This window comes from Ochlerotatus camptorhynchus, unplaced genomic scaffold, assembly GCF_037179485.1.
Source record: "Ochlerotatus camptorhynchus isolate MF236.1 unplaced genomic scaffold, CSIRO-AGI_Acam_v1.1 ptg000153l, whole genome shotgun sequence".
NCBI lineage: Eukaryota > Metazoa > Arthropoda > Insecta > Diptera > Culicidae > Ochlerotatus > Ochlerotatus camptorhynchus.
Genome location: NW_027040643.1, coordinates 227,622 through 255,052, shown reverse-complemented (window position 1 = coordinate 255,052; position 27,431 = coordinate 227,622). Strand labels below are relative to the sequence as shown.

Sequence of the window (27,431 nt, the reverse complement as noted above, 5' to 3'; positions counted from 1 at the left end):
TTATCAATTCTAAAGGTGCAAACTTAGGGCTGCCTTCTTTTGTACGTACGAGCTAGAAGAGCGTTATCAGTGATTGCGGTGGTTCAAGGAAAATTAAATAAAGCATTTCTGAAAACATGACGCTGCAAAGTCTCTAGGCCAATCGGGTGAGATCTTTCCATTTTATCTATTTATGTTTTATTTTTTGTCACTGATTTATTAAATGCTCTATATTGACGAATAGAGTTGCCAAATCATTCACCCTCCCACTAACACAACTCTTTCCTTCCTGTGACACCTATGAAGGTAGTATGGGTTCCCTGCACCTTCTTAAGTAGATGTTGGATTAACTTTCCCTTCCTTCCCCTGCGATTGTAAGGATGTGGCCAGGTGTATAATGCGATGCTTGTATTGTAGATTTTATTTTCGTGTGGGGAAAATCACTAATCCCAAGTGATATTTTCTGCGTCAACACTCGATATTTTCTGCAAAACGTATTAGTTGACCATTATATAGCCACCCACGATTTGTACAATCGCATATGCTATGCTATGCTATGCTATGCTGCTACTCAAGAAAACTTCAGGTTAGTTAAAAGTTCATGTCATGGCGGTCCTATTACCATCCAAAAACTTGTGGAAACTTTGGGAAAGTTCCGAAAAATTCAGGCGGATAAACTTTGGCAAAACTGCAGGAAGATGTTACAAGAACGAAGTCCAAAAATCTATAAATTGGTTGTATCATGATTGTCGGGAAAACTGCGGGAAATGGAATAAAAGTTTTAGTGCTTCAGAAAAACTAAAAAAAGAACTGTTTGCTAGTTCCATTAACATTCCGAAAAATTGCGATATTCTTATGAGAATTTTATGAAAATCCCACGGATTTTAGTGGAAGTTCCGAAAACTTTAGGGTAGTTCTGAGAACTTAATGAATGTCCAGAAATAGAGGAGGTTAAAAAAATGTTTAGGGTGAGTTCCGACAGCTACAGGGCATTTAAATTACTTCCAGGAAAAATTTTGAAACTTCGGTGAAAATCGATAAGCTTAAGGACAGGTCCAATCATTTCTGGAAAATTTCAGGAAAATCAGAAAAATTCAGTGATTTTTAGAGCAACTTTGAAAACTTTCGAAAACATCCTAAACATTCAGAAAAGTTTCAAAAATCTCTGGTAAGTTCCAAGAACTGCAGGAAAGTTCAGAAGTTTGCGAAAGTTCAACGATCTTTATGGGTAGGTTGTAAAAGCTTTATGAGTGAGGTTCCAAGAGCTTCAGGAAAAATTTTTAAACTTATATGAAGATCTATGAATTTCACGGCAGTTCCGTGAACTTCAAGCAAAATTCAGGTGAGTTCAAAGTTCTTATCAGGGCAGTTCCATTACCACCCAAACAACGTTAGGGAACGTTAGGAAATTTCAGAAAGCATCAGGCGGAATAACTATGGAAAAATTACAGGAACATTAGGGATGTTACAAGAACAAAGGCCAGAAAACTTTGAATAAGTTGGTAGTATCATAAGAGTAAGGAAAGTTACAAAAAATGCAATGAAGTTTCAAGAACTTCATGATAAAAGTTATAAGCTGTTTGTTAGTTCGTAATCGTTCGCAATCGTTAGTACGCAGTCGTTCTGAGAACTTCATGGCATTTCCACGGATTTTAGCGGAAGTTCCGAAAAAACATGGTAGTTTTGAGAACTTCAAGAACGTCCAGCACCAGAGGAAGCATAAAGGTCCTTTAAGGATACGTTCCGACAGTTTCAGAGCAGTTCCAAAACTTTCAGGAAAATCAAAGAATTTCAGGTCAGTTCCATTAATTTCTGACAAATTGCCAGGCTTGATGGAGCCAAACTCGCGAGTCTAAAATGAACCGAGCGTAGCATTTTTCTGAAGAGAAGAATTCCTACTGACAAATCATTCCACTGTACCTCACAGCTTGTGAGCGAAGAGGGTTAAAACCAAGGGCCTGACATGCTGCCATCTTTTCGTAGCTAGCATAAAAATGTGATCACATATCAATCTAAGCGGTCCCAGAGCGTGAGCCCGCTCCTATGCTCGCTATGGAGACTTGTTATTAATAGAGATAGGGGTGCCACCTCCTTGGTTAAAACCAACGGGTGGAGGTGGCTGTTAAATACGAACAATCGTCACCTACCTCGCATAACTATAGTCACTATATTTATAGTCTGTCGGAGAGAATTTCGATCTTTCAAAAAGCGGACCCAATTCAATATATTGTAGACCAACAATTGAAAAGCTGCTATCAACTTTTATAATAAAAACGTTGATTATTTTTTTCTCGCCAATTGAATGCAAATAACCAGCATAATCGGAAACTTTCCCCAACGCAAAGATGATGTTAGTTTGCGTAGGCAAGCCTTGTGTCCCGAGAAAAGGGTTTCCGAAGTTTTGTTCGCAATAGCTGATGTGCTCTTTTCTGTTGTTGGTCGTGATTTGCTCGATTGGTTCCACTATTTGACAGCTCAACTGGTTCCCGAGATTCTATCCGCCAGACTATGAATATAGCGACTATACGCATAACTGGTTCCAAACGTATACAAGCCTTAAGAAACCTACAGGGTTTGTTAACGTTTGGTACCAATTTCATAAAGAATGATCATTAGGCTGATTGGACATCACGCCCCCCCCCCTCCCAGGTTAAAACGGGAGTGAGGTTTGCTGCCATGTATTTTCATGTTTTCTTTCAAACGCTCTTACCACCTCTTACTCTCACCCTGGGTGAACTCGCTTGGATCGACATCGACATCGACATGTATCCGATCGACTTTTTCATTTGTCAACTTGTCACTCCCAACAAAGTTTCCCCATTTTTGGGTAGGTTCAGTTTTGACCGATCTGGGTGGATTCTACCCAAATTTGGGTAGTTTTGAAATAGCGTGTGTAGACTCGAAAAGTACACCTAACTTCAAATCATCCTCTCTCTAATTCGCTCTTCCTCTCTTTCGGGGAGTTTTTGTTTACTTCTTCCATATAGATCAGTGCACGGTCCCTAACCTCACTTTTTGCTCCCTATCATTTTGCTTCTGAGTAAAAGAGATAGCAACGAATGGGAGCCAAAACAAACCACCCAAAACTGTCAAAACTTACGGGTGAGAGAAGAGTGCGGCAAATCTTCGTGAACTGATCAATTCCTGCCACCACTCACAAAGTAAATGTATTTGAAAACCTCCTGTGAGTTTGAGAAGTTTCATCAAGCCTACAAATTTCAGCAACTTGACAGCAGCTACCAAAACTTCAGTTGAGTTTGTTGATTTTTAGGTAAGTAGCGTGGAAGTGTTTAATGGGGTGTTTACATCTGTGCGGATTTGCTAGCGCTAGTGTACTAGCCAACTAGCACGAATTTCAGTTGCTCCTGAAATCTCATGCTGGTTGACGCTGATGCCATGTTTACATTATGCTAGTGAACTTTTTTGAAATAGTATAAGTGTAAACACCCCATAAACCAACAAAGTAGCTAAAATAACACAACAGTTTGCTACTTCAAAACGCAGAAGTACAAAGGTTGCTGGAACCAAAACCCCGATCAGTACTTGGCTGTTAATCAAACAAAAAGCCAAGTGTGCACGATTAGCAGTAGGTACAGTTGAATAAAATTTGAAACCACCCAGCAACACTAATCAATCGCAACAATGTGGCCGTTCGGTTATACGGAGAATTTTGAACAAACGATATCCACACACGACGTGGTGTCGTATTCTGTTGACGGTGTGGCTCTCTGCATCGCGCTGCTACCATAGAGGTAACTCTAAGACCAGAAGGTCCCGAAGAAACGAGCTCAACTTTTTGACTCAGCTCTGGTACTATCTACGGTCCCAAGCTAATCGATGCACCCCTCGAAACATAGAAAAATTCCACGAACCCCTCATTTTATCTGTCAAACGTTCATAGCGAATCAAAACAAACATAGTGTAGTACTAGAATTTCGACTAGAATGGGGTACGTTAATCGATTTGCCTGGGACCAATAGGCTAGTCAAGTAGTGAGCCAATTTAAAATCGTTAGATTCGTATTGATAGTTGCTGCTACTGTGGAGATGGCGTAGGAACGCCAACCACTTGAAAACCCTGGAAGCAACCACGAGACGTATGCAGCTCAATGACGCGCTAGTATAACTTGCTGACGCCGCAGACCAAAGTCCAGAACGAGCCCGTTTGAAAGCAAAGGAAGAAGGAAGCAAGTAAATATATCAACTTTGTAAATTAGAAGAAATATAAAAAAACAGCTAGTCTTTAACAGCACTCCATAGTGGTTGCATCTTATTATGATGACAATCCAAGCGGCCTAGCCGGTTCCTTAAGAACCGACTTGGGCAACAACTCCTTAGCGTAACTGAGAGCTTCAAGGCAGTTCCATGGTTATCAGTGCAATTTCGGGAACTTCTGATAAGTTTCGAGAACTTCAGATAATTTGCAAGAATTAACTTTCCGGCAGTGGCTAAATATTTAGGAAAATAGTTAGAGCCATTAAAAATCAAAAATTAAAAATAGTCCAGAGAACATGAGGAAAGTTTAAAAAATTTAAAACAAAATTTGAAAGGTTCATAGAAAGGCCGACAACTTCCAGAAGTTTAGAGATCTTTAGGGCTGTTTATTAATTTTAGGGAAACTCCAGGAATTTAAGGAAATATTAGAGAACTTCACTAAAATTATAGAACCTTCAAAGAAGTTCAGATGAATCAAAGTAAATTCCGAGGATTTTGGAGAAGTTCATTGAGCAGACTGCGGAATAATAAGACAGCTTCTTTAAAATCACGGGCACTTCAGGAATGCTTTGAGAGTTTCCAGGTGGTTTTATTAGCTTCAGGAACTTTTAAGACGTTCTATCAGCTTCAGGGATATCCAGAGTGTAGGGTTCTATCTCAGTCCGTGACACCTCTTGAGAATCTCAATAATTTTCACAACTAATCTCCCTACCCTGTGCACCACTCACCTATTCTGTCGGTGTCCTTCTCTCTCTCTCTCTTTATCATTACCAAGGGGTGAGACACTTAGTTTAAGAATCATACTGGTAATCATCAACTCTACACAGAGATCTTAGGGGAAGTCAAGATAACTTCGGAGAACTTCCAATGTGGTTGAGGAAAATTGTGGAAACTTTAAAGAAGCTCCTTGAACCTCAGGGAAGCTAGGCCTAGAGATCTTAAGAGAAGCTCAGGACAGTCCCAATAATTTTAGGAAAGTTCAGACTTTCGGGGAAGTTTAAATATCGTTAAAGGCTTTTATCGATACATTAGTATATGTATATGTACAGTATATGTTTGTAACTAAAAGGACTCGTTATTGGGTTCCACCTCTTGCTTATCTCTATAGCTAAGGGTGCTTCCTTCTGGAGTCCCCATTATTTTTATACCCGGTACCTATAGGGGCACCCCTCATGAGTTTTCAGAGACGAACCAGTCTACGGCTGAAATACTAATAAAATAATTGCAATGTAATAAATTCAGGATAGCACCATGAGCTTCAGGCAAATTTTGAGAAACTTTATGAGATTCCAGGAATTTTATGAAATTCCAGGGTAGCTTCGATAACATCAAGGAGGACCTCAGGACAGCTCAATCAACTTCAAGGAAATTTCAGGAACTTTGCAGAGGTTCCATCAATCTCAGGGAATATCCGAAAACTTCATCGAAGTTCCGAGATCTTCAGAGAAGCCCTTATAACTTCAGTGATGCTTAAAGATCTTTACGCAGTTTCAATATTTTCAGGGATGTGAAAGGTCAGTGAAATTCAGAGCAGTTCCATTAATTAAGCCAGCCGATTGCTGAAAGTCTCTTTAATAAAAAAAAATAAGAAGAAGACCTTCAATTTAAAGAAAATTTTCAATTTGTAAATCGAAGATACCAACAAGATTTCCGAAATGGCCCATCCCTTACCACAAAACTTTTGCCTGCCACATTTTAGTCATTGCAAACACAAGTCTGTTCATTCAGAGAAAGTTTCATGTGACGCTCACCAATCGTTACTCAATGTCAGTTCGAACAAATGCCATTGTTTGCATTGCTTCAAAGATTTGTAAAAATTAAAGAAAAGAAAAATTGCCAGCGATCAGGGCATAGGATCGCTTCAAACATATAGAAATATAAATCCGATGGAAAATTTCCATCCCTAGGAAACTAAATGTTGCATGTGATTTTTTTTAACATTCCTCCGAGGAATAGGCCGACATTTTAGATAAAACCATATGTACAGGATTTTCAATAGCTTAACATAAATTTCATGTAGAAGATAACGCGCTTCGTTTTCAACAATTACGTTTCATCCGAATAATTCGATAAACTAGAGAGTTAAACGGTGCTTTTTTTTTGCATCCAAGCGATGGCGACTGTTTCAGTCGAGTTTTTGTTGAGATTCTACGCCTATGTACAATCCACGTATTTGGTTTTTTTTTTGGTATTTCAGCTTCGGTTTCCTAGCCAATTATTCATACCCCTAGCACTATAGAATACAAATATTACACGAGCAATAGAGCTTTGAGCATTCCCCAGAGCGCGCGTACCTTGAACGCCCGAACCTTTGCAGCCCTAATGTCCCGTTGACACAAACCTTGACAGTAATCGTTGTTTTCGCCGACACCATTGCATTATTCCATGCCACATGATGGCACTGCTGCAGCCACTAGACAGAGGTTATCGTTGATCCTAAAACTATCTCCATCCTCCGCTGTCGTCGCCGCTAGCCAGCGATTATTCTCCTCCTCCTCAGTGGACGACTGTGGTTCAATTCGTATCGTGACATTTATCTAATCACCGTGTCAGACGTTCATCGCGTAGAATACGGCTCCCTGACCCTGGGAAGCGGCAGTATTCTGGGCAGTGCTGCCAGATTGCATGGAACCTCCAGCGGAGGTCGGGGGACCTCCTGCAGCTGTCGGTGGCCCATGACCCTGGGATGTTGGTGATAGTAAGTTGTTGGAATCGCTTGGTTGAACGCTGGCCGCCCCTTCAGGAGCACCTCGTTCGCTGAACTTAACACCACCTTTGTCCAAGGGGTATTGCGTGTAGGCTGGTGGTTTACCCTGTGGGGCATTGGGAGCATTGGGACCGTTGGGGCCGGAAGTAGCGGTCGTGGCTGTAGATGCATTGGAATTTGATCCCAACCGCGGTAGAGTGGAGTAGTGCGGCGGCAGAGTACCTCGACCGGCAACTACATGTAGCTGCATTCCCGGGAGTGGATAGCCTACTGGTACCCGGATGGTTTGCTGGGTAACCTGAAATACGGAGTTGGTTAGATGCGGGCTTACAACAGACTGATGATGAAAATGAAAATAATCTACAGATGAGTGATTGAATGGGAGATCTACTAAAATCACAGGTTCAGAGACCTCACCTGTTGATACTCAACAATATTGTGCTGCCGGCGGTAGTTCTCCTGTTCTTGAGCCGTGTACTGTTCGTAGGTTTCTGCGTTGTACGGGATCAGCACCATAGTTTGGTGGTAGTTTCGCAGCGGAGGCGGAGATTCTGGTCTACGCGTAGGGCTCCGCGCAAACTTACCGTAGGCCGCTTGATTCGCTTGATGGTGTATGTGATGAGCCGTGTGCACAGCGTGATGTTGAGTGTGGATTTGCTGGGATTGAACGTGAACCGTATTGGCCTGGATGTTGCCAGCTGGCAGTTGAGCACAGTTCTGATAGATAGCCTCCTGACCATGATAGCTATGGCGTGCTTGAGCTGGGATGTGATAGTAGTTGCCGTGTGGATCGACGGCAGTGACCATATTGGTTCCTGTTGTAGCAGCCGCTGCTACGGCCGCTACAGCTTTGGGCTGCGCACTTTCAACCGGGTAGTAACTCCAGGAGGCGGTGTGTTGATGAGTGGTGATCTGCTGCTTGGCTGCTGCCAATTGCATGCTATTGGCCGTGTGAGGCCGCGGAAGCGTGTTCGACTGAACGGTTTGCGTTGGAGCCACACTGGTTTGAGATTTTGCCTGTGAAAGAAAGATGAGTTAACGAGTAACGGCTTCGTGATCGTCTGAAGCTGAATGGTTACCTGAGGTGGCGTTGGAGTTGCCAGTTGAGCTTGCATCTGTTGAAGTATTTCATTCGTAGAACCAAATCTCGGCTTGATGCCTCGTACCGTCGGCCGTGAGTTGAATCCGTAGTCATTGTGCTCGTCGTCATCCGATCCGGCCCCAGAAGCCGGTGCCGAAGTGGACGTCTCCGCACTGTACCGTTTCTTCAGTCGTTCCGTTCGAGCTCCCTCTTGCTGTACAAAAGCGGCCAATTCGTCCGATTCCTGGCCAGGTGTTCCGGCAATAACATCCGGTGCCACCTTCTTACCATCGTCATCGTGCAAGGCGGCATCAATGTCCCCTAAACTGTACTCGGTGCACTGGGAACTGCCCATCGAATTCCTATCGCCGGGATGAGCCAGCGTGTAGTACGACAGATCATCGCGTTGACCAGCAACGCATGCCGTTAGAGGAGCTAGCGTCGAAAGGAACTGCCTTCGCGAGTCAGCTTGGCGCTGTTGCGGTGGTTGGTGGATTTGTGTGTGAGCGCCTTGGATCTGAACCCCCATTCCAATGTCAGGACCAGCCGGACAGCGACAGTCCTGTGAAGTATAAGTCAAATCAATTGAGTTCACGTAAACAAAATAATCGCACCCACTGTGAGTACTTACCTGCGGAATGATCACAATCGGATTCTCGTCTGCCTCCGGGATTTTGTCATGCCGCCGATCCCGATGGAACAGATCGGTTATTTTCTTGTAGGTGGAACCATTGGAGCCACTCGATGAACTCGAGGCGGACGAACTCGGCGAGAAGCTCTTGTCTGGAATGTACTTCGGTTGCTGGGGATTCTCCTCTCCGGCCGGGCTGTCCCGTCGTTCCATTTCGTTGAGGTCACCATCGTTCATCTGGTCACCGTCGGGCCCCTCGTCGATGGGATCATCGATGTCGCACGTTAGCTGTCGGATGCGTTCCTCCAGCGAGGTGACGTCCTTGACCGGGATCTTTTTCCTGCAATGGGAACGGTTTTAGTGTTAGTTATGGTTTACTCTCAATCAGTAGCCGCAGAGTAATGGACATTTAATCATACATTAAATTTAGGGTTTTTGTGTGGTAAAAGTTATTATTGAAAATGTCCTCAGAAAATTCCAAAAGGTTTAATTGCCTAACTTAAAGAGCCAATAACAGTAATAACAGTGAGTAACTTCAAAATATAAGGCAATGAATTTTTGAATCTATAAACTCATAGGTGATTTTTACGCTGGTGAATTTTGCAAGGCCCATAGGCGAATAAACTCACGCATGAGATTTGAGTTTTTGATTTTTTCCGAACACTGCAGTGTTGGCAAATGAACAACAGGGACGCTGAAGTAACTGAACCCCTATCAGAGAAATTGGCAACACGGCGAGTAGAGAGAATGACAGCCAGGCGGTGTTTTGAAGTATAACCTCATTCCTTTTGTTACAGTGCGAAATAAAAACACGTTGTTTTTTCAAGTCCGATATTTATACTTTATTTTGACGCGTTTACGAATTCCCCACCGTTAATTCCACTTCGGAACGTCCACCTAATGCCCATAGGTTATGGGCCCAGTTCGGGAATCGTGAAATCGGGACGAATATCGGTGAAAAAGGAAGTTTTTGCGTCGTGGTCGGCGGTCGGTATCGAAAGTTTGTTTCGGCTGCTGTTTGCGTTTTGCGGAGGAGGTACAGTGTACCGCATAAATACTTGTACCGATCCGATAGCTGTGAGCATGGCAGATCCCGAAAAATTTGCCATCAGTAAGCTTGGAAACAGCAACTTTGCGACGTGGCGTTTCCAAATGGAAATGTTCCTCACACGGGAGGAACTGTGGCATGTCGTGGCAGATGACAGACCGGATCCGTTGACGGACGCGTGGATACGCGCGGATAGGAAGGCCAGAGCGACGATTGGCTTGTGTCTTGAGCAAAGCCAATACATCCTGATCAAGGACTGCACAAGTGCAAAAGCGGTTTGGGATGCGCTGAAAGCGTATCACAAAAAAGCTACGATTACGTCGCAGCTATCGTTATTGATCCGGCTGTGTGAAACGAAGCTGAGTGAATCGGGAAACGTAGAGAAACATCTACTGGATATGGATTCGCTCTTCGAGCGCCTGGAAGATGCTGGTCTCAAGCTGGAGGAGAAACTGAAAATCGCCATGGTACTTTGGAGTATGCCAGAGTCGTACCATTTTCTAGCATCGGCTTTGGAAGCTCGCCCCGACGGTGATATCACCATGGAGCTGATCAGGACTAAGCTGCTGGATGAGTACCGGAAGAGACAGGAACGTGCAGGAAAGTCGGACGCTGATGAGCGGGTACTGAAAACGCAAAAGGTGAGCAAGGACGTAGTGTGTTTCTTTTGCAAGAAACCAGGCCATTTCAAACGGGATTGCCGAAAGTGGCAGGCTCAAAACGCGGATACGCAGGGAGCATCCGGAAGCAAACCTTCGAAGGGCAACCAGCGGCAAGCGAAGGCTAAGCAGGCGACGGATTCGAGTGATGGAGCTATTTGTTTTTCGGCGAGTGAAACCAATGAAGCCATCTGTGCAGCAGTGAAGCCGGGAAAGTCGTGGACAATTGACAGCGGTGCGTCGTGTCACATGGCTAACAAGGAAGCTTTTTTCGAAGAACTGGAGGAATCACCTGGTGTGACGGTGAGAATGGCTAACGGAGTCTGTACGAGATCGGGTGGTCATGGTTGCGGAACTGTGAAAGTTTGGAATGGCGCCGAAGGATCAGTCGACATCCAGCTGGAGAAGGTGTTGTATGTACCGGAACTGGACAGCGGGCTGTTATCCGTAAGAAAAATCACTGATAACGGATATAAAGTGCTTTTCAAGCAAGATACCGTCGAAGTCCTGAGCAATACGAACAAAGTTGTCGTTCAAGGTGAGGGGTGTGGAGGATTGTACGTCCTTAAGGAGGAAGAGCGTGTAACGCTGGCGGTAACTCATAAGCACACCGTGAATTGCCAACATACTTGGCATCGCAGGTTCGGCCATCGCGATCCTGCGGTAATGGACCGACTGCAGAAGGAACAGCTAGTGACGGGGATGAAAGTGGTCAATTGCGGAGCGAAGATCGTTTGCGAGTGCTGCATGGAGGGAAAGATGGCCCGACTGCCATATCCGCAGCAAGCAGCACGGAGGACGACAGAACCGTTGCAGCTTATCCACACGGATCTGTGTGGACCTATGTCAAACGTGACTCCAGGCGGTAAGAAATACTTCATGTCGCTGATTGACGATTACAGCAGGTACATGGTGCTCTACCTGCTGAAGGACAAAGCGGAGGCGAAGGACTGTATCAAGGATTTTGTACGGCTGGTGCAGAATAAGTTCGGAAGAAAACCTCGGGTGATTCGCTCCGACCGGGGCGGTGAATTCGTCAATAAGGAATTGAAGCGCTTTTACCTGAATGAAGGCATTGAAATGCAGCTGACGGCGGGATATGCACCACAGCAAAACGGCGTGGCAGAACGCCGTAACCGCTATCTGCAGGAAATGGCTGTCTGCATGCTCCTTGACGCTAATATGGAGAAGCGTTATTGGGGTGAGGCGATTGCAGCGGCAGCATCCGTGCAAAATCGTCTGCCATCGCGTTCGGTACAGAAAACTCCGTTCGAGCTGTGGAACGGCGAAAAGCCAGACCTGAGTCACTTGAAGGTATTCGGGTGTGACGCTTTCGTATATATTCCGGACGCGAAGCGCGGGAAGATGCAGAGCAGAGCCGAGAAGCTAACCTTCGTCGGGTATGCGTGTGGTTCGAAGGCACATCGTTTTCTGGACAAGAGGTCTAACAGAATAACGATCAGTAGAGATGCTAGGTTTGTGGAGCTTGGTCCAGAGCTTCAGGAGGAGTCGAAACTCCGCGAGTCGAACCAAGAAAGAGATCCGCCGAAGACTAGGAATGATTCACCGGAGCGGCAGGTTGCCGAGGAGATCGAAATTGATTTTTCTGGTGGAAAGAGTGATGCGGGCAGTATCGCCAATGAGCCTGACTTTGAGGGTTTTTCGGATTCAGACGAAGAGTACTTCGGATTCGAAGAATTGTTCCGAGACAACAATGAGCCTCGCAATGAGCCTAGGAGGTCACAGCGTAGTAATCTGGGAACGATGCCGAGTAGATACGGAGATTTCGTGGTTGGAGTAACTCAAGTTGCAGTAGCGGAGCCAGTCAGTTACACCGAAGCCGTGAAAGGTCCGGACAAGGACAAGTGGGTCCGTGCTATGGACGAAGAATATCAGTCGCTGTCGGCGATGAACACTTGGTCGCTCGTACCGTTGCCAGCAGGACGACAGGCGATTGGATCCAAGTGGGTTTACAAGCAAAAAAGGGACTCATCAGGACGTGTAACACGTTTTAAAGCCAGATTAGTCGCACAGGGATACGCGCAGCGGTTGGGTGCAGATTTCGGAGAAGTATTTGCTCCAGTCGCGATGCAATCAACTTTTCGAGTTCTCTTGGTAGTTGCGGGACATAAGAACTTGGAAGTGCGGCACATTGATGTAAGGAACGCATATCTCAACGGGCGGCTGGAAGAGGAGGTGTATATGCGGCAGCCTCCGGGGTACGCTGTTCCTGGAAAGGAAGAACTGGTGTGCAGGCTCCACCGAAGCCTGTACGGACTGAAACAGTCGGCGAAAGTTTGGCACTCCACCGTGAAGAAGGTGTTGCTGGAGATGGGATTCCGGCAGTCCGAGTCGGACGTCTGCTTGTTTATGAAGCAGCTGAACAGCGGAGAGTGGGTCTACTTACTACTTTACGTAGACGACATGATTGTGGCGTGCAGAGACAAGCAACAGCTAGACCGGCTGGAACAGGAGTTGCACAAGCGATTCGAGATTTCCTGTTTGGGAACAGTGAACCAGTTTCTGAGGATCAGAGTTCGTAAGGACGAACAGGGATTCTATTCTCTGAGTCAACAGGGATCTATTCGAGAAATAGCAGTGCGTTTCGGTCTTGAAGGAGCTAAAAGCTCGAAGTTTCCTTTGGACCAAGGTTACCTGAAGTACCAGGAGAGTGAAGCTTTGCCGAACAACATCCAATACCAAAGTTTGGTGGGAGCACTTCTATACCTGGCGACAAATTCAAGACCGGATATTGCAGTAGCAGTTTCATTCCTTTTGTTACAGTGCGAAATAAAAAAAAGTAGAAGGGTCTGTGCCTAGGGGCACGAACGGAAGCTTGACGTAGGACCGCTAGTGGACGGAACAAATGTGAAGAGCATTTCGTTCTTTCAATTAATCAATTATCTATTATCTCAACTCTTTCCGTTTTTGAATTGTAGGCGTACCAAATTTGTAGTAATATTTTTCAAAAAGAAATTTAAGATTAAGAGAATCAATCAAAATCACTTGCACTGCACCCCTGATTCCAAATTTGGTTACAAGATTACAACTCTGGAGAGCATTTTATGTAGTCGTTGGGGGTTGTGATTCTGGACAAACAAGCTCAGATAAATTCTATTTCAACTCTTTACTGATGTAAGCTTGATGGCCCTGAAAAGGGCCGTTTTATTGAAGAGGACATCCATGGCCACTTACGCTTGGCGTGTTTATAGTGTAGGTGACAGCATCACGGACCTCATTTTCCAGGAACACCTTCAGTACACCTCGTAGATCAGATCGGAGATACGTTTAACACCACCACGGCGAGCCAGACGACCGATGGCGGTTATCTCGAAGAACTTTGCGATGACGCTTGGCGCATTGCTGTTCACCACGCCATCCGAAGCGAAAATGAGCTAATTCCACACAGCAGTGCTCTTTTATATCTTTTCAGGTTAAAGCAGAATGATGTGCAACCAAGTGGTATAAAAGCTACAAAGACTCCTCCCATTATGAGTAGTTTGCTATCAAGTAGCGACACTGGCTTTTTTTCCTTTTGCATACACGGCGAATGAGAACGACCCAAATTTGAGTTTAGTTCACTCATAATTGCCAAAAGTGCAGGAACTCAGCGATGAGTAAATTTGTCTCATGGTTTCATAAAAAATCTGCCAGAAAATGAGGAAATTGACGCAAACTTTATTCAGTCTCGGAGTAGTACCAATAGACTGAGTGAATCCAATCTTTACTTTTCTCAAATTCGGGAATTTTTCCCTGGAAAATCGTTGAAAAACCTGGGAAAACATGAGGCAAATTTACTCATCGCTGAGATCCTGCACTTTATTTCTTATATCTGAGATAACTAAACTCAAATTTGGGTCGTTCTCATTCGCCGTGATATCACCCTGAAAGATATCGGTGCCGGTGGTTAGCATGATTACCTGTCACCACAGCAGGCCTGGGTCCAATCTCAGTCGGCGCCACCGGCATGTTCTAAGGCATAACATCTCTGATCACGCCTTCCTTCGGGAAGTAAAGCCGTTGGTCCCCGGTTCATGAGTTGATGGGTCGATAGGTAGGGTCCAGGTGTGGGAGCTGCCTTCCTGGCACGTCGGTAGCATTGGAGCTCAGTACGGAAAACAAATCTCGCGTCACTTTTCAATAGGTCCTATCTACATTGATCGATTCTCTTCATCGACACTCTCTTTCGTAAATAACTCGCCTTCACAAATGTTTCCTGCCGTCTTCGTCGAATTAGATGCTAGATTGTTGCTTCTTCCATCGAAAATATCCGGCCGTGTCGATTCAAAGTTAATCAAGGTTGATCAAAATAATTTGTACCACTGCGGCCAGTTTGATTGCATGAGCATTTTGTGTGGTCGTTGGTTCTGAATATGGACAAACAGGCAGATGAATTCTATTCCTACTCTTTACTGTAATAAGCTTGATGGCCCTGAAAAGAGCCGTTTTGCTGCCAAAGTTGATGATGATTTAAACTCCGAAACCAAACAGAGTGCGTCTTCAAAACGTAGATGACATCCATGGCCGCTTACGCTTGGCGTGTTTAGTGTAGGTGACAGCATCACGGATCTCATTTTTCAGGAACACCTTCAGCACACCTCGTAAATCAGACCAGAGATACGTCAGACACCGCCATGGCGAGCCAGACGACGGATGGTGGTTATCTTGAAGAATTTGCGTTTGGTTCTGAATATGGCGATGAGTGTGCAAAATATTTGTGCAATTCCATCCTCCCTATTTGCACGCGCCCGAGGATCGGAGGCGAATGCCACTTCGACTTGTTTCGTCTACTTACTACTCTCTGACGACTGTGTTGGAGAAGCAGCATATGCATGTAGGTAATTGGTGGATTTGTTAGTTAATTCGACGCTTTTGGACAATTACCAGTCATTTACCAGTTTTTCAATAGTTTCTTGTTGAAAATCAACATTCGGAAGCATTGTTATCGATGCGTAGCCATATTTCGGATCGATTGGTGATAAAATTATTGAAAGTGGAGCAGGGGCAGCTGAGTTATTAACGTTCAAAATCTTTCTTAATTTGTTACATGTTCCATTTTCGGTTTTCACAAAGTGTACCCCCATATAGAAATCAAAGACGTAGTCCTACGTCAAAACACTTTGTTTTTTCAAGTCCGATATTTATACTTTATTTTGACGCGTTTACGAATTCCCCACGGTTAATTCCACTTCGGAACGTCCACCTAATGCCCATATGCAGAAGTCTATGGAACTAAAGGAAAGATCCGAGAAATGCAGGAGTATTCCAATTAACCTTAGTAGGCTTCAACAATAGAGGGAATTTTAGGAGGAGGTCAGTTCCATTAGTTTCAGAAAATTAGCGGGAAATTTTAAGAAAGTTCCCAGATTTTCAGAGAACTTCTGAGATGTTATTGAGTTCTTCACAAAAGTACAAAAGTTCACGGAAGCTCAAACATTTTAAGGACCGTTCAATTAAATTTAGGGCAGTACAACAAGCTTAATGAGAACTGGAGAACTATAGAGAAGATTCGAGATATTCAGGGAAGAACAGAGATCGTAAGAGCTGTTCCGTTGACATTAGATATATTTTTTTTTAATTTCAAATAAGTTTCGAGAACTTCGGCGAATTGTTACAATTTTAGAAAAGATCCATGATCGTTAGTAAAATTTAAGAAACTTTAGGAAGCCCGTAAAATTTTAGGGACGCTTAAAATTTTTATGAGAAGTATTGGGAGCATCAAGCTAGTTTCTCAAACTAAAAAAAAACTTCAATGCAGATTTATTAACTTCATGAAACATTTTGGGAACGTTCAAGTAGTTCTGAATAACATAATTATATGAAAATTCACTTGGATTTCTCCGCAGCATTCGCTTTGCGTTCTGCGTGAATTATTTTAGAAATTCGCTTGTAACGCTTCTCTGAATTTTCTAAAAAAATATCACCAGAACATACTCAAAAAAACTTCTCGCAATTCCATTGAAATATTCCGGAGAAACTATTCTCCAAAGTCTCCTAAGAATGAATTTACATTGCTCCACACTAATTCCTTAGATTCCTCCTCATAATTTGTTTGGCAAACTCTCCTGGCATTCTATTCCGAACTCCATTGAAGATCTCCTGGAGTTATTCCCAGATTTAACTGTAATCCTTATTTTAGCATTCCCGTCACTCCCAAGTATTTTCCATTAATATCCAAGGACTTATGCTCCGGATTCATTCATGAACAAACTTCATGAAATTATTCTCAGAAAGCCCTTGGAATTTTCCTTTGAAGTTCACAGGAGTTCTGCTCCTCAGAAATTCCTATGAATTTTCATTAAAATTTATTATGAATTAAATTTAGGGTTTTGGCTATCTGCGTTGTTTGGTGTTTTCTCCCGGACCAAAAAATTTATGACATCGCGAGTGATAATTTTAATTTCAGCTTAATTACGCGCTGTAAGGTGCGTGCAAGAGTTCGGTACGGACGGTGCTGCTGTTGGTTCACTCGCAACTATTTTTGCAAAAAAAATTACGTGTTTTCGACCGAAATTGACGTTGAAAGTGTATCAAAAGTGCTTCTGAACGTGTTTTGCAGTTGTAGGGGAAATGCAGGTAATGTCGGCCTAAGTGTCTCTAATTTGGGCCCATACATAAATTCAGCAATCGACTAAATTTTCAATAGCAACCAAAAATATCCTTTAGTTACGTCCCAACAACGCGTTCTTCTAGATAAAATTGATAAATAGCTGATTTTTAGCGATGGGCCCAATCTTAGATCCATAGGGGAAATTTGCACATACCCAGTTGATTTCCAGTGGAAATTCCATATCACAAAATTGATCACCGAGTTTCTTTTTTTTTTGTCGTTCGACGACGACGGGTTTGCTTTCGCGAGAGTGACGTTTATTCGATCCGTTTCTTTGCACGTGTGGGTTTTTTAACCAGCAGTGTGTATGTGTGCTTGTGATTTGCATTGCCTCCCGGGAGGCCGGTTCACCGTGTTTGGATGTCACGCTTTCGGTGTGTAGTTCTATCGAGAGTCTCGTCACCGTATGCTAGTTTGAACACGGTTCGGTTGGTAAATTTGCCGGGGAATGTGCTGATAATGTGTCTGTCGCGAGTTTTGGTGGTGATTCGGTGACGTTGCCGTTGATCAGCGAGATTACGACTGAAGGATGCCTCGCTGGATATGCCCAAGACTGGTCGAGCGGTAGCTGATGGCCGTAAACAGTTCCTGGGGAAAGCACTAGACGTGAACCTCCTCCAAGATGACCATGACAATACAAGAAAATTCGTTTTCGTTGAAGGAAGTATTGCAACAAAGTTAATACTAGGGGAAATGGATGTAATGTCGGCCTAAATGCCCCTAATTTGGGCCCATACATAAATTCAGCAATCGACTTAATTTTCAATGGCGACCAAAAATATCCATTAGTACCGTCCTAATGACGCTTTCATCTAGATAAAATTGATAAATAGCAGGTTTTTAGAGATGGACCCAATCTTCCCCGTTCACATTACAGCGTATATTAAGTGATATACGCTGTCTTGCAATGAGCTCTCATACATCTAGTTTTCACTGGAAATCTTCTGGATGAGTGCTCATTGCAAGACAGCCTATAAAACATGATATAAGGCATAGTCTGTACGAGGTATTAGATCCATAGGCCAACATTAGAGCCGTCTCCCCTATTAGATATTTTTGCAAACAGTGACAAATAGCAGACATGAACCTCAAGTGCAGGTGTCGGGCAAAGGTGGCATATCCTAGACAAATGGTAAGTTACAAATTCGCTGTTGTTGTCGTCGTAGGCGCCGTCGTCTTCACCGTCGTCTTCAACGTCGTTTTCACCGTCGTTTTCACCGTCGTTTTCACCGTTGTCTCCGCCGTCGTCTCCGCCGTCGTCTCCGCCGTCGTCTCCGCCGTCGTCTCCGCCGTCGTCTCCGCCGTCGTCTCCGCCGTCGTCTCCGCCGTCGTCTCCGCCGTCGTCTCCGCCGTCGTCTCCGCCGTCGTCTCCGCCGTCGTCTCCGCCGTCGTCTCCGCCGTCGTCTCCGCCGTCATCTTCGCCGTAGACAGTACCGTTAGAATAATTAAAATTAACTATCAGCCGCTGAAACTATATGAATTATAGCGTATTTCTGTTTTTCATTACATACCAAGAGAAATTCGGGAACGTAATTTCATTTGAATAGCTTGTTTAACCAGGGCTTAAACAATCGACACGTTGGTCATGATTGCCTGAACAATGCGTAAAGAGCAAAACGAAACATTAAACGTCGCGTGAAAGTGGAGCTTAATGAAGGCCTAAGTACTCTTTTGTAGCTTTGAGTTTTCGGGTTTGAAAGATCTTCGGTTGTAGTGGCTTGCTTACTGAGCACAAAAACGAAGTCCCAGGTCCTTTCATATTGAACATGTATGGTAAGATCGCTAGTTTATCGTGTATTTTGTAAAACTTTTCGTTGTCGTCAGTGCTGGGTTTGAATAGTTATAACAACTTGACAAACGGTATGATGTGATGTGAGGGGCTCGGTGACCTTACAGCAACCGTTTTTGCTTACTGAGCTAAACATCATGAGTCTAATCTCAAGCCCATCCACATTAGAGATTCGTCAATCGTTTTATTTGTTAACATGACTACATGGTAATAACATCAACTCGATGATTAAAAATGAGCTCATCTGCCTAGTGGCAAACTTTTTTGCTTACTGAGCGAAAGAACATGAGTTCAATCCCAAGCTCCTTCGCGTTATACAATCGTTAGGATATCAATTCAGCTTATCGTTTACCAAAACGAACCCTGCTGCAAGCCCAACCATCTTACCCAACATCCCTGTGATGCCTCGTGGAAGTGCAGGAGGACTCCTCGGTTTCCATCTAAGCGAGTGTCACGTCAACACATTCCTACCCATTCCTCTCTTGTCCTGCGTTCAGGCGCGGCTGGCGCTGGTATTGCCTAATTTGAGATCACCAGGTTTTACACATTGAGGATGATTGCTAGTCCCAAGCATCGTCTATTGGTTCTCTGTGTAATTACAGCTGGTCTGGCAATAGCAGAGTAGCAACCGTTGGCGGTCAATCAAGCTCATGCTCAAAGTTTATATCGTACATAAGTGTTTATGATATACTAATTAAATGAGACTAAAATATCAAACAAAAGAACTACTTTTCTTCTCTTTGGTAACTTTTGTGTTACAAATATAAGTCTCTATTTCTTCAACAAGGTTACTAAAATCACTATTTTTGACGGCATTGATCGCTACCTGATATATTATTTTTGATTGATCACAATCATAAATGTTTTCCAGGTGGAAATAAACTGCCGTCTCTTCACCTTCCGTTTCCAATATTTTCCTGATAGAGCTGCCAGTCAGCCGAAAGTAATCGGATCAAACTTGTATGCCTAAAATAAACCACCAACGAAACGAGCCACCCACAATCAGAATTCTACGAACGAAAACCGATTCCTGTACGTTTAACCAATGCAAAAAGGTAAACCCTAAGGCCAGCATCCTAATGAGAGCTCTTCCACGAAATTGAGCGATTCTTTTTCATCAGCTAATTACCGGTATTCATCTAAAATTCTCACCCTATCCCAACAAGTGCTGAATGTACTTACTTTGGTTCATATTTGATGAGCGACCGGCGCAGAGTATTCCTTTCGATTGTCCTCCGGATGGTATCGGTTTCACCTCCGCCTCCTCCAGGACTTCCACCGGTGGTGGAATTCACCACCGAGCCGCTTCCGCCTCCACCGACGACACTGCTGGGGTTGATGTTATTACTACTGCTATTGCTGGTGATGCTGTGCTGATGGACCAGTGAGGCCTTCTTCGAGTCGTCAAATGCCTTCAGTGCCTCCTGAGTTAGTGCCGTCGGATTGCCGGCCGTGGTGTTGGCATTGGTCGTATTGACCGTGGCCATCATCGCACCCGTAGCCATGGTCGTGGTGGCCGTCGTCATGGCGCTTGCCGCCGTAGGGAACAACTGCCGAACGGCCGAGTTGGGCCGCAGAGCATTGTGGAACAGACCGGACGAGTGCCGTTTGAGCGTATCGGACATGTAGTTGATCGGTTTGCCGGATCCCATTTCACCTTCGCCAAGCCCGGATTGGACTTCTCCGTCGCAGCACGCCTCCCGGATGGTAGATTCTTCGTTAAAGCGAACCGATCGCTTCGAACTGGTTTCCTCGTCCGATGTGACGTTGGTCGAGTCATCGTTCTGGAATATACAAAGAGAAAGCATTAGCTATATTTTTTTTCATCTGATTGCAGATTGAGATTGAGCAGCAGTGGGAAATGCTTTCCCAACAGGTTTTTAAGCACTCTAAATTGCCAATCTACAACGTCATTTACTTCATGATCCCCCCTATCTGTAGACATCCCCTCCCCTTATTTTAAATACTACACGTTAAGCTTTCGATTTTTATTGGGTGGATTTAGCGATTCGCTGAAAGCTGTCCTTTTCACCAACAGGAAGATTTATGGTCGATGGCATCTTGAGTTTTGCGAAAATAACCGAACAAGGTCACGACCGGTTGTGGTTGAAAACATCCCCCTCAGTGCCCATTCATCCAGTCAGTCCATTTGCTTTGCACTTGGAAAAATCAATCTGCAGTCAAAAGCATGTTTCACAATCATTTCTCGAGCTGACGCGAACCACACAAAAAGAGCACCGAACATGTTCGGAGTGGCTTGGAGAAGAAGGATGAACCTATACCATTTGAAAATCGATATCGAACCATACAATAAATATTGGCACACATTTGCAGTCTAAGCACGTTCGCCAGAGCTAATAAAACGCTATTTGACGGGAATGAAAAATTCATATTTTCCATTGCACGCATTGGAAGTGCTCTGGATCGGAAGATGGCGGTGGAGAATGCAGCGTGGGGATATTTTATTGCTACTCTTCCTTTTCGTCACACGATTATTGCTCGGTTGCTTTTGTTCAAGCAGAACGACATTTATTCGTTCGTCAAGCAAATCCATCATCATTTCGATATCTGCTGACGAATGACTGGATTGACGAAATTGTGGATGCTCGGATCTTGAAGTCGAGTTGAAGAATTTGAGGTGGAAAATTTAAGGAGTAAGCTCACTTCTGAGAAAAAATGTGATTTTTCAAGCGTTTCAAATGTTAGAACCCTAGCATGACTTTGATTGATGAAGTAAATAGATACCGTATGCGTGATAATGTTTGCACCATTGAGTAATGACAAAATTAAAAAAAAATCTGAATAATTTCATTTTTGAGTTTTTTTTATTTATTCAAAGGGGGTATGTTTCCCAGAGTCTTAAACTATGTTAATCATCGATCGAGTTTTCACTTGCTGCAATTACGGCCTCCACACGCTTCCGGAATGCACGGCAGATTCTAATAATGTAGTCTGGATCCATTTCTCTCCAGGTTGACCCGTACCTGTTTGCCTGAGGCTTGCTGTACTCGGGTGGCGTTTAGAACAGGCCTTGGCCTTGATGACGCGCCATATTGAGTAATCCAGCGGATTAAAATCGGGGCTGGATGGCAGCCACATATCCTTTGCCCAGAACGGAAGATGTTCCTGCAACCACTTCTGAGTGCGGTTCGAGGTGTGGCACGGAGTCCCATCTTGTTGAAATACAACATTTGGCTTCGGACCGTACTTTTATTTGATCCACGGAAGAACATACTTAATTAAAATCCCGATGTAGACCTCCGTGTTGACCTTGTCGCCTTCTGGAATGAACACCGGGTTCATTTTTTTGCCATCGGAAGCCACCAATTCAAACACCATAACGCTAGTGGGATGCTTGGTCAGATACACGTTCGTGTGCTCGTCGGCCACGTCTTTTACCGGAAGAGAACTAATATACCGGTCGGTTCTGGAATTTGATACGGGATCGACGGTAAACATGCTCTCGTCGGTGAACAGGATTACCGGATTTTTTCGCTTAAGAAAGTTCAAGATTTTCTTGCATCGTTCGACTCGTAGCTCCCGGATGCGGTTGGTAATCATGTGAGTTTTTTTTCCGTGTCCTCGGCTTCGCCCCGCAATCTTCCTTTACGATCTTCCGTGCCGTAAAGTCATTGTTACTTTGCCATTTTCCTTATTGAACGCACTGGAGTCACCCGAATTTTCCCTTTGATAGCAGCGATAACCCTCGGAAGCCGAGCTGACCTCGGACGAACTGTGGCCACATTCGCGGATAGTTGTCCTTTCTTTTCTCGGTCTAAAATCCTTTTGACGGTCCACCGAGACACTCCCACGGCGATTGAAATGTCTTTTTGCGACATTTGCGCGTGGGACAAATCACGAATACGCGGCCACTTCGTCATGGTGCAACTGTCAAACTAAGTAAATCATTTTCTTTCATACACAGCCTACTACGGTATGAGCTATTGAGTTCTCCAAGCAGGATCTCACGAACACTACACTTATAATATAATTTTACACACACTAGCGTATACTGTTATGTGCACGGTAAGAATCAAACACCATTTATGAGTAAAAGTGAACCCATTGTCAATAAAAGTGACACTACTAATTAATGAGTAAGTCTTATTATACCAATTAAGTAGTTAGCTACTGTTAGCAGAAACTCATTGTTGTTAAAATCATTTACTCATTAATGAGTAAAGCCACTTTTATTAAAAATGGGTTAACTTTTACTCATAAAAGGGTATTTGACTGTTACCGTGCAAGCGTACGGTTTGTTTTCGTTTTGTTGTTTATTTTTACTTCAGAATGACAGTTCTTACAGCAAACAAAAAAATTCTCACAGCTAACAAAAAAAATCATCTCACTAACACACGCATATCGCACCAATACGAACCCGCCTGGAGAGGACTATAGGTTACGTGCATGCAAAGAAAACCAAGGCATTGTGTGCACAGGTGAAACGGGAGCCTTATTTGTACGATGGTGCAAACATTATCACACATACGGTATCTACTGAAGAATTTTACTGTGACATCCCGAAATTTGTTTATCATCAATAATATCCAATCAACAACTACAAACGAGCATTTCGATGTTTTATTCGCTTGTACTAAATATCTTGTCGTGTTGACCCTTTGTCTGTACCTTGGGGTCAATTTGACCCCAACACACTTTGACAGGCTAGAACTTTTATATTTCTAGGTAGAGCAGGAATTAGGGCGTAACAGCTTTTGTAAACAATGACTTCTATCGCTGATTTCTAGGAATTCAAGGCACGTCCACGCAGACCAACATAACCATCGGATAGGGGAAGGTTTTCCCTACCCGATGAGGTTGTTGGTTTGCGTGGATGAGCCTTAAATTTCTAGAAATCATCAAGAGAAGTCATTGTTTACAAAAGCTGTTAGGCCCTAATTCCAGCTCTATCTAGATTTGCTAATAATTTTTTCTAATGCATTCATGATTGGGTGTGTACTCTGGGAATCAGTTATACTTGAACAATTATCTCTTGCAACAATTTTCCTGAAAAACTAGCATTCTCTGTACTCTGGGGTTAATTTGACTTCAAATTCGTCTTCTTCTTCTTCTTCTTTCCTTTATTTAACGTCGGTCTCTGATCCGCAATCTAGTGCCAATTACCGACGGACATCAATTGCTATCCATTGAATCTGCAGGAAGGAAGGCAGCTTCCACACCTGCGTAGGATATCGCACCCATTCAACACACATGTGCCGGGACCAACGGCTTTACTTCCCTTCCGAAGAAAGACGTGACCAGAGATTTTTATGCCTCAGAAAAATCCCACCGACATCGGCTGGGATTGAACCCAGGCTGATTGGGGTGATAAATCAGTCACGCTTACCACTACACCACCGGCATCGGCAGTACTTCAAATTCAAATTGCCGTATCTAAACGATAATTAAATGGATTAACATAATTTAAAATGTTTTGCAAAGTTAATTAAAAAATTAAAATAAAGGGGACATAACTCTCGTGGGGGAGGGGTAACTGTAAAATTGTGGCCATGAATTTTGGGATGTTAATACCACATTATCGTCACCATATGGGATACTGTTTTCTTCAGAAAATACAGTCAAGATTCCTAGTACGGTTAATAGGGACTAACCGGCATTAACGAATACACGTTGCATATGGGAGTAGACCTAATTGGGACCAAGCACTGATTGTACGGCAATTTGAAGAGATAACTTCCTGATGTCTTTGGAGAAGTTGTTAAGCAGATAGTTGGCCACAGTCAGTTTCCGGTAGGAGACAACTCTGGTCCTGTGGAAGATCCGGAATATCTTTAAAAATGGTCAATTCATGGAAATGATCCTAGAGCTCCACGAATTTTTCGAAACCACTTATAGACGTCTTATCAAAATAAATTCGGAGTTGTAACCGGAAAATGAACCCTGGGGACCACGGGATGGTCCACTAGAAGATCAGGAACATCCGTAAAAGTGGTCAATTCATGGAACTGATAATGTAGCTCCGTGTTTTTTTTCTTAACCACTCTTAGACATCTTAACAGAATGAATTCAAAATTGTGACCAGAATATGAACCCTGGGGACCACATGATGATTCACTGGAAGATCCGGAACATCCGTAAAAGTTGTTAATTCATGAAACTGATTCTAGACCTCCGTGGTATTACCGGTATACCGGTAAATTCGGAACATCAGTAAAAGTGGTCAATTCATGAAACTGATCGAGAACTCCGTATTTTTTCGAAAACTCTCATATACGTCTTCACATTCAGGTTCACATTCAGCCAAATTACTTCTTGAAGTAGGTATTACATTCCCTAAAAATTTCATGACAATTGGTTGATAGATTTATTTTTGGGGAGTACAGTCAGGTATCCTTATTGCCGGATTCCTTATTGCCGGTATCCCTTATTGCCGGATCCTTATTGCCGGGCTATTCGCGAATAACGATACCCACAGCTTATGGGATTTTCACTAATGGGGGCTGTAGTGGATTATCTCATTTGTTTCAATACATAAAGCTATACTGTCTTCGACAAAGTTGCTGTACTGGGTTAGACCAACAAGCCTGTGCCATTGGATTCAGGTTAAATTGGGAACTACGTCGCTAGAGGCGCTTCATTTTTATGTTACTTATGACGGGCGCTATAATATATGGATCATATTTCCAACATAGAATATTTCGTGATCCTGTCCATATAGAAAGTAACTGTCTTCAGAAAAGTTGTTCAGGTGACCAAGTCCTTTCGGATGGTGGCCATATTAGTTCAGAACTCTCTCACTACGCAGCGCTAGTGTGCATGTGAAATTCCTATATAAACTGTATCTCGAGAGCCTGGCCATATAAAAAGTTGCTGTTTTCAGCAAAGTTGTGCAGGTGATCAAGTCCTTTTGGATGGTGGACATATTAGTTCAGAACTCTCTCACTACGCAGCGCTAGTGTGCCTGTTAAATTCCTACATAAACTGTATCTCGAGAACCTGGCCATATAGAAAGTTGCTGTTTTCAGCAAAGTTGTGCAGGTGATCAAGTCCTTTCGGATGATGGTCATATTAGTTCAGAACACGCTCACTACGCGGCGCTAGTGTGCAAGTAAATTTCCTGTATAAGCTGTATCTCGAGAACCTGGCCATATAGAAGGTTACTGTCTTCAGCAAAGTTGTTCAGGTCACTAAGTCCTTTCGGATGATCGGATTTCAGAACTCTCACACTACGCGGCGCTAGTGTACACATGAACTTCCTTAATATGTTATGTCTCCAAAGCTTGTCCATATAAGATGTTGCTGTGCAATGTGAGAACAGCAACCGGAAAAGGGATGACGTGTAGAGGCCGGAAATCGATGTCAGATGCCATTTTGGAATCCAAGATGGCGGCCATCGGTTCAAGAAAAACTGTCAAATACCCTACAATATGGATATTTTTGGAAAGGGGACGACGTGTAGAGGCCGGAAATCGATGCCAGGCGTCATTTTGGCATCCAAGATGGTGGCCATCGGGTCAAGAAAAACTGTCAAATACCCTACAATATGGATATTTTTGGAAGGAGATAAGCTGTGGGTATCCTTATTCGCGGTTCCTTATTCACGCCCCCGTTACCCCGGCAATAAGGATTCCTGACTGTACTTCTAAGTGATGCAATTTAAATGTGAACACCCTTTACATTATTTCTTGCTAATTTCCATACTTTTTAGTTCTGAATACAACCAATGGCTGCCGAAAATGTAACCTCTAAATCACGTTTCGCAGAGTTACTGCCATACGAAAGATTTTTTGTAATACTTTTCCTCGGAAAAAAATACCGTTCCCATATTCGTGAACTGCTGCCGTGAACTATAGTTCACGGTCCGCGCGAAATGTACACCGTGACCTATAGTTCACGGCTCTCGTTCACGAATATGGAAACGGATTTTTTTTTTGCTAGTTATCATTTTGAGGTTGACGCAAAGAAGAATACTAAGATTAAACTGTCAGATGAAAAACTTTCTATTTTAGTGTCCTCTTTCACGGTCCCTTTCATCCAATGAATACCCCCCGAATGCAAGGTAATTTTGTGGTTTTGCTGCCCCTCGATAGAGATGAATGAGAGCACATGTTTGAAACGATCGGTGATGATCCTCTGAAGAAGTTAATGCTTATATCGTCATGATATAACCGATGACAAATATTTTACTGTTCGGTTCGCTAAAATTTAAGCGCAATATCGCATAAATTAGCATTGTATGTAAGCTTGTAAACGATTTCGCTGTTTATGCTAAGTATAGCTCAAAATTAAACAAAGGGAGATTTTTCGCGATCGACGCATTTCGCGCCAAATCGTATTCGGAGCTGGCAGCACCCTCTCAGATTTCAATGAAATTTTCTGGATGTGTGGACCTTGACTTAATATGCCACTTTGCATACTAAGTTTTTCCAAAATTTATTGTAACATTTGGGAAGGGCCAAACTTTTTCTGCCGCTTTTTTTTTCAAAAAAATATTATGGAAAAATGACAACTCCTACAAAAATGTGTTGTATAAATGACTTTTAGGAAATTGTCCAAGTTATCGTAAAAAAATACTGGAAAAAATTCATTTGAGAACTACACTGAAAAAAATCAATTTTAAAAACTTAAAGTCGATTTAAAAAAAATGGCCATGTTTGATTTGGATCAAACTTTGCCTCAAGATAGGTAATTATGTTTACTACCAACCGTCCATACATCGCAAAATGGGCACTTTTAAGGAAAAAAAGTTTTT

General features: G+C 43.3%; 1 protein-coding gene across 1 annotated transcript in view; it reads right to left on the bottom strand.

The window, feature by feature from the left end:
* Positions 1-5,252: 5,252 nt before the first annotated feature.
* Positions 5,253-27,431, bottom strand: part of LOC135701285 (uncharacterized) — a 194,180-nt gene continuing 172,001 nt past the window's right edge. The window contains exons 5-9 of the mRNA XM_065222026.1: positions 19,901-20,502; positions 8,613-8,952; positions 7,980-8,543; positions 7,318-7,917; positions 5,253-7,198 (exon numbers count right to left, since the gene is read on the bottom strand). Coding sequence (XP_065078098.1) covers positions 6,743-7,198; positions 7,318-7,917; positions 7,980-8,543; positions 8,613-8,952; positions 19,901-20,502 — 2,562 coding nt within the window. The 3' untranslated portion in view covers positions 5,253-6,742. The remainder of the gene's footprint in view (positions 7,199-7,317; positions 7,918-7,979; positions 8,544-8,612; positions 8,953-19,900; positions 20,503-27,431) is intronic.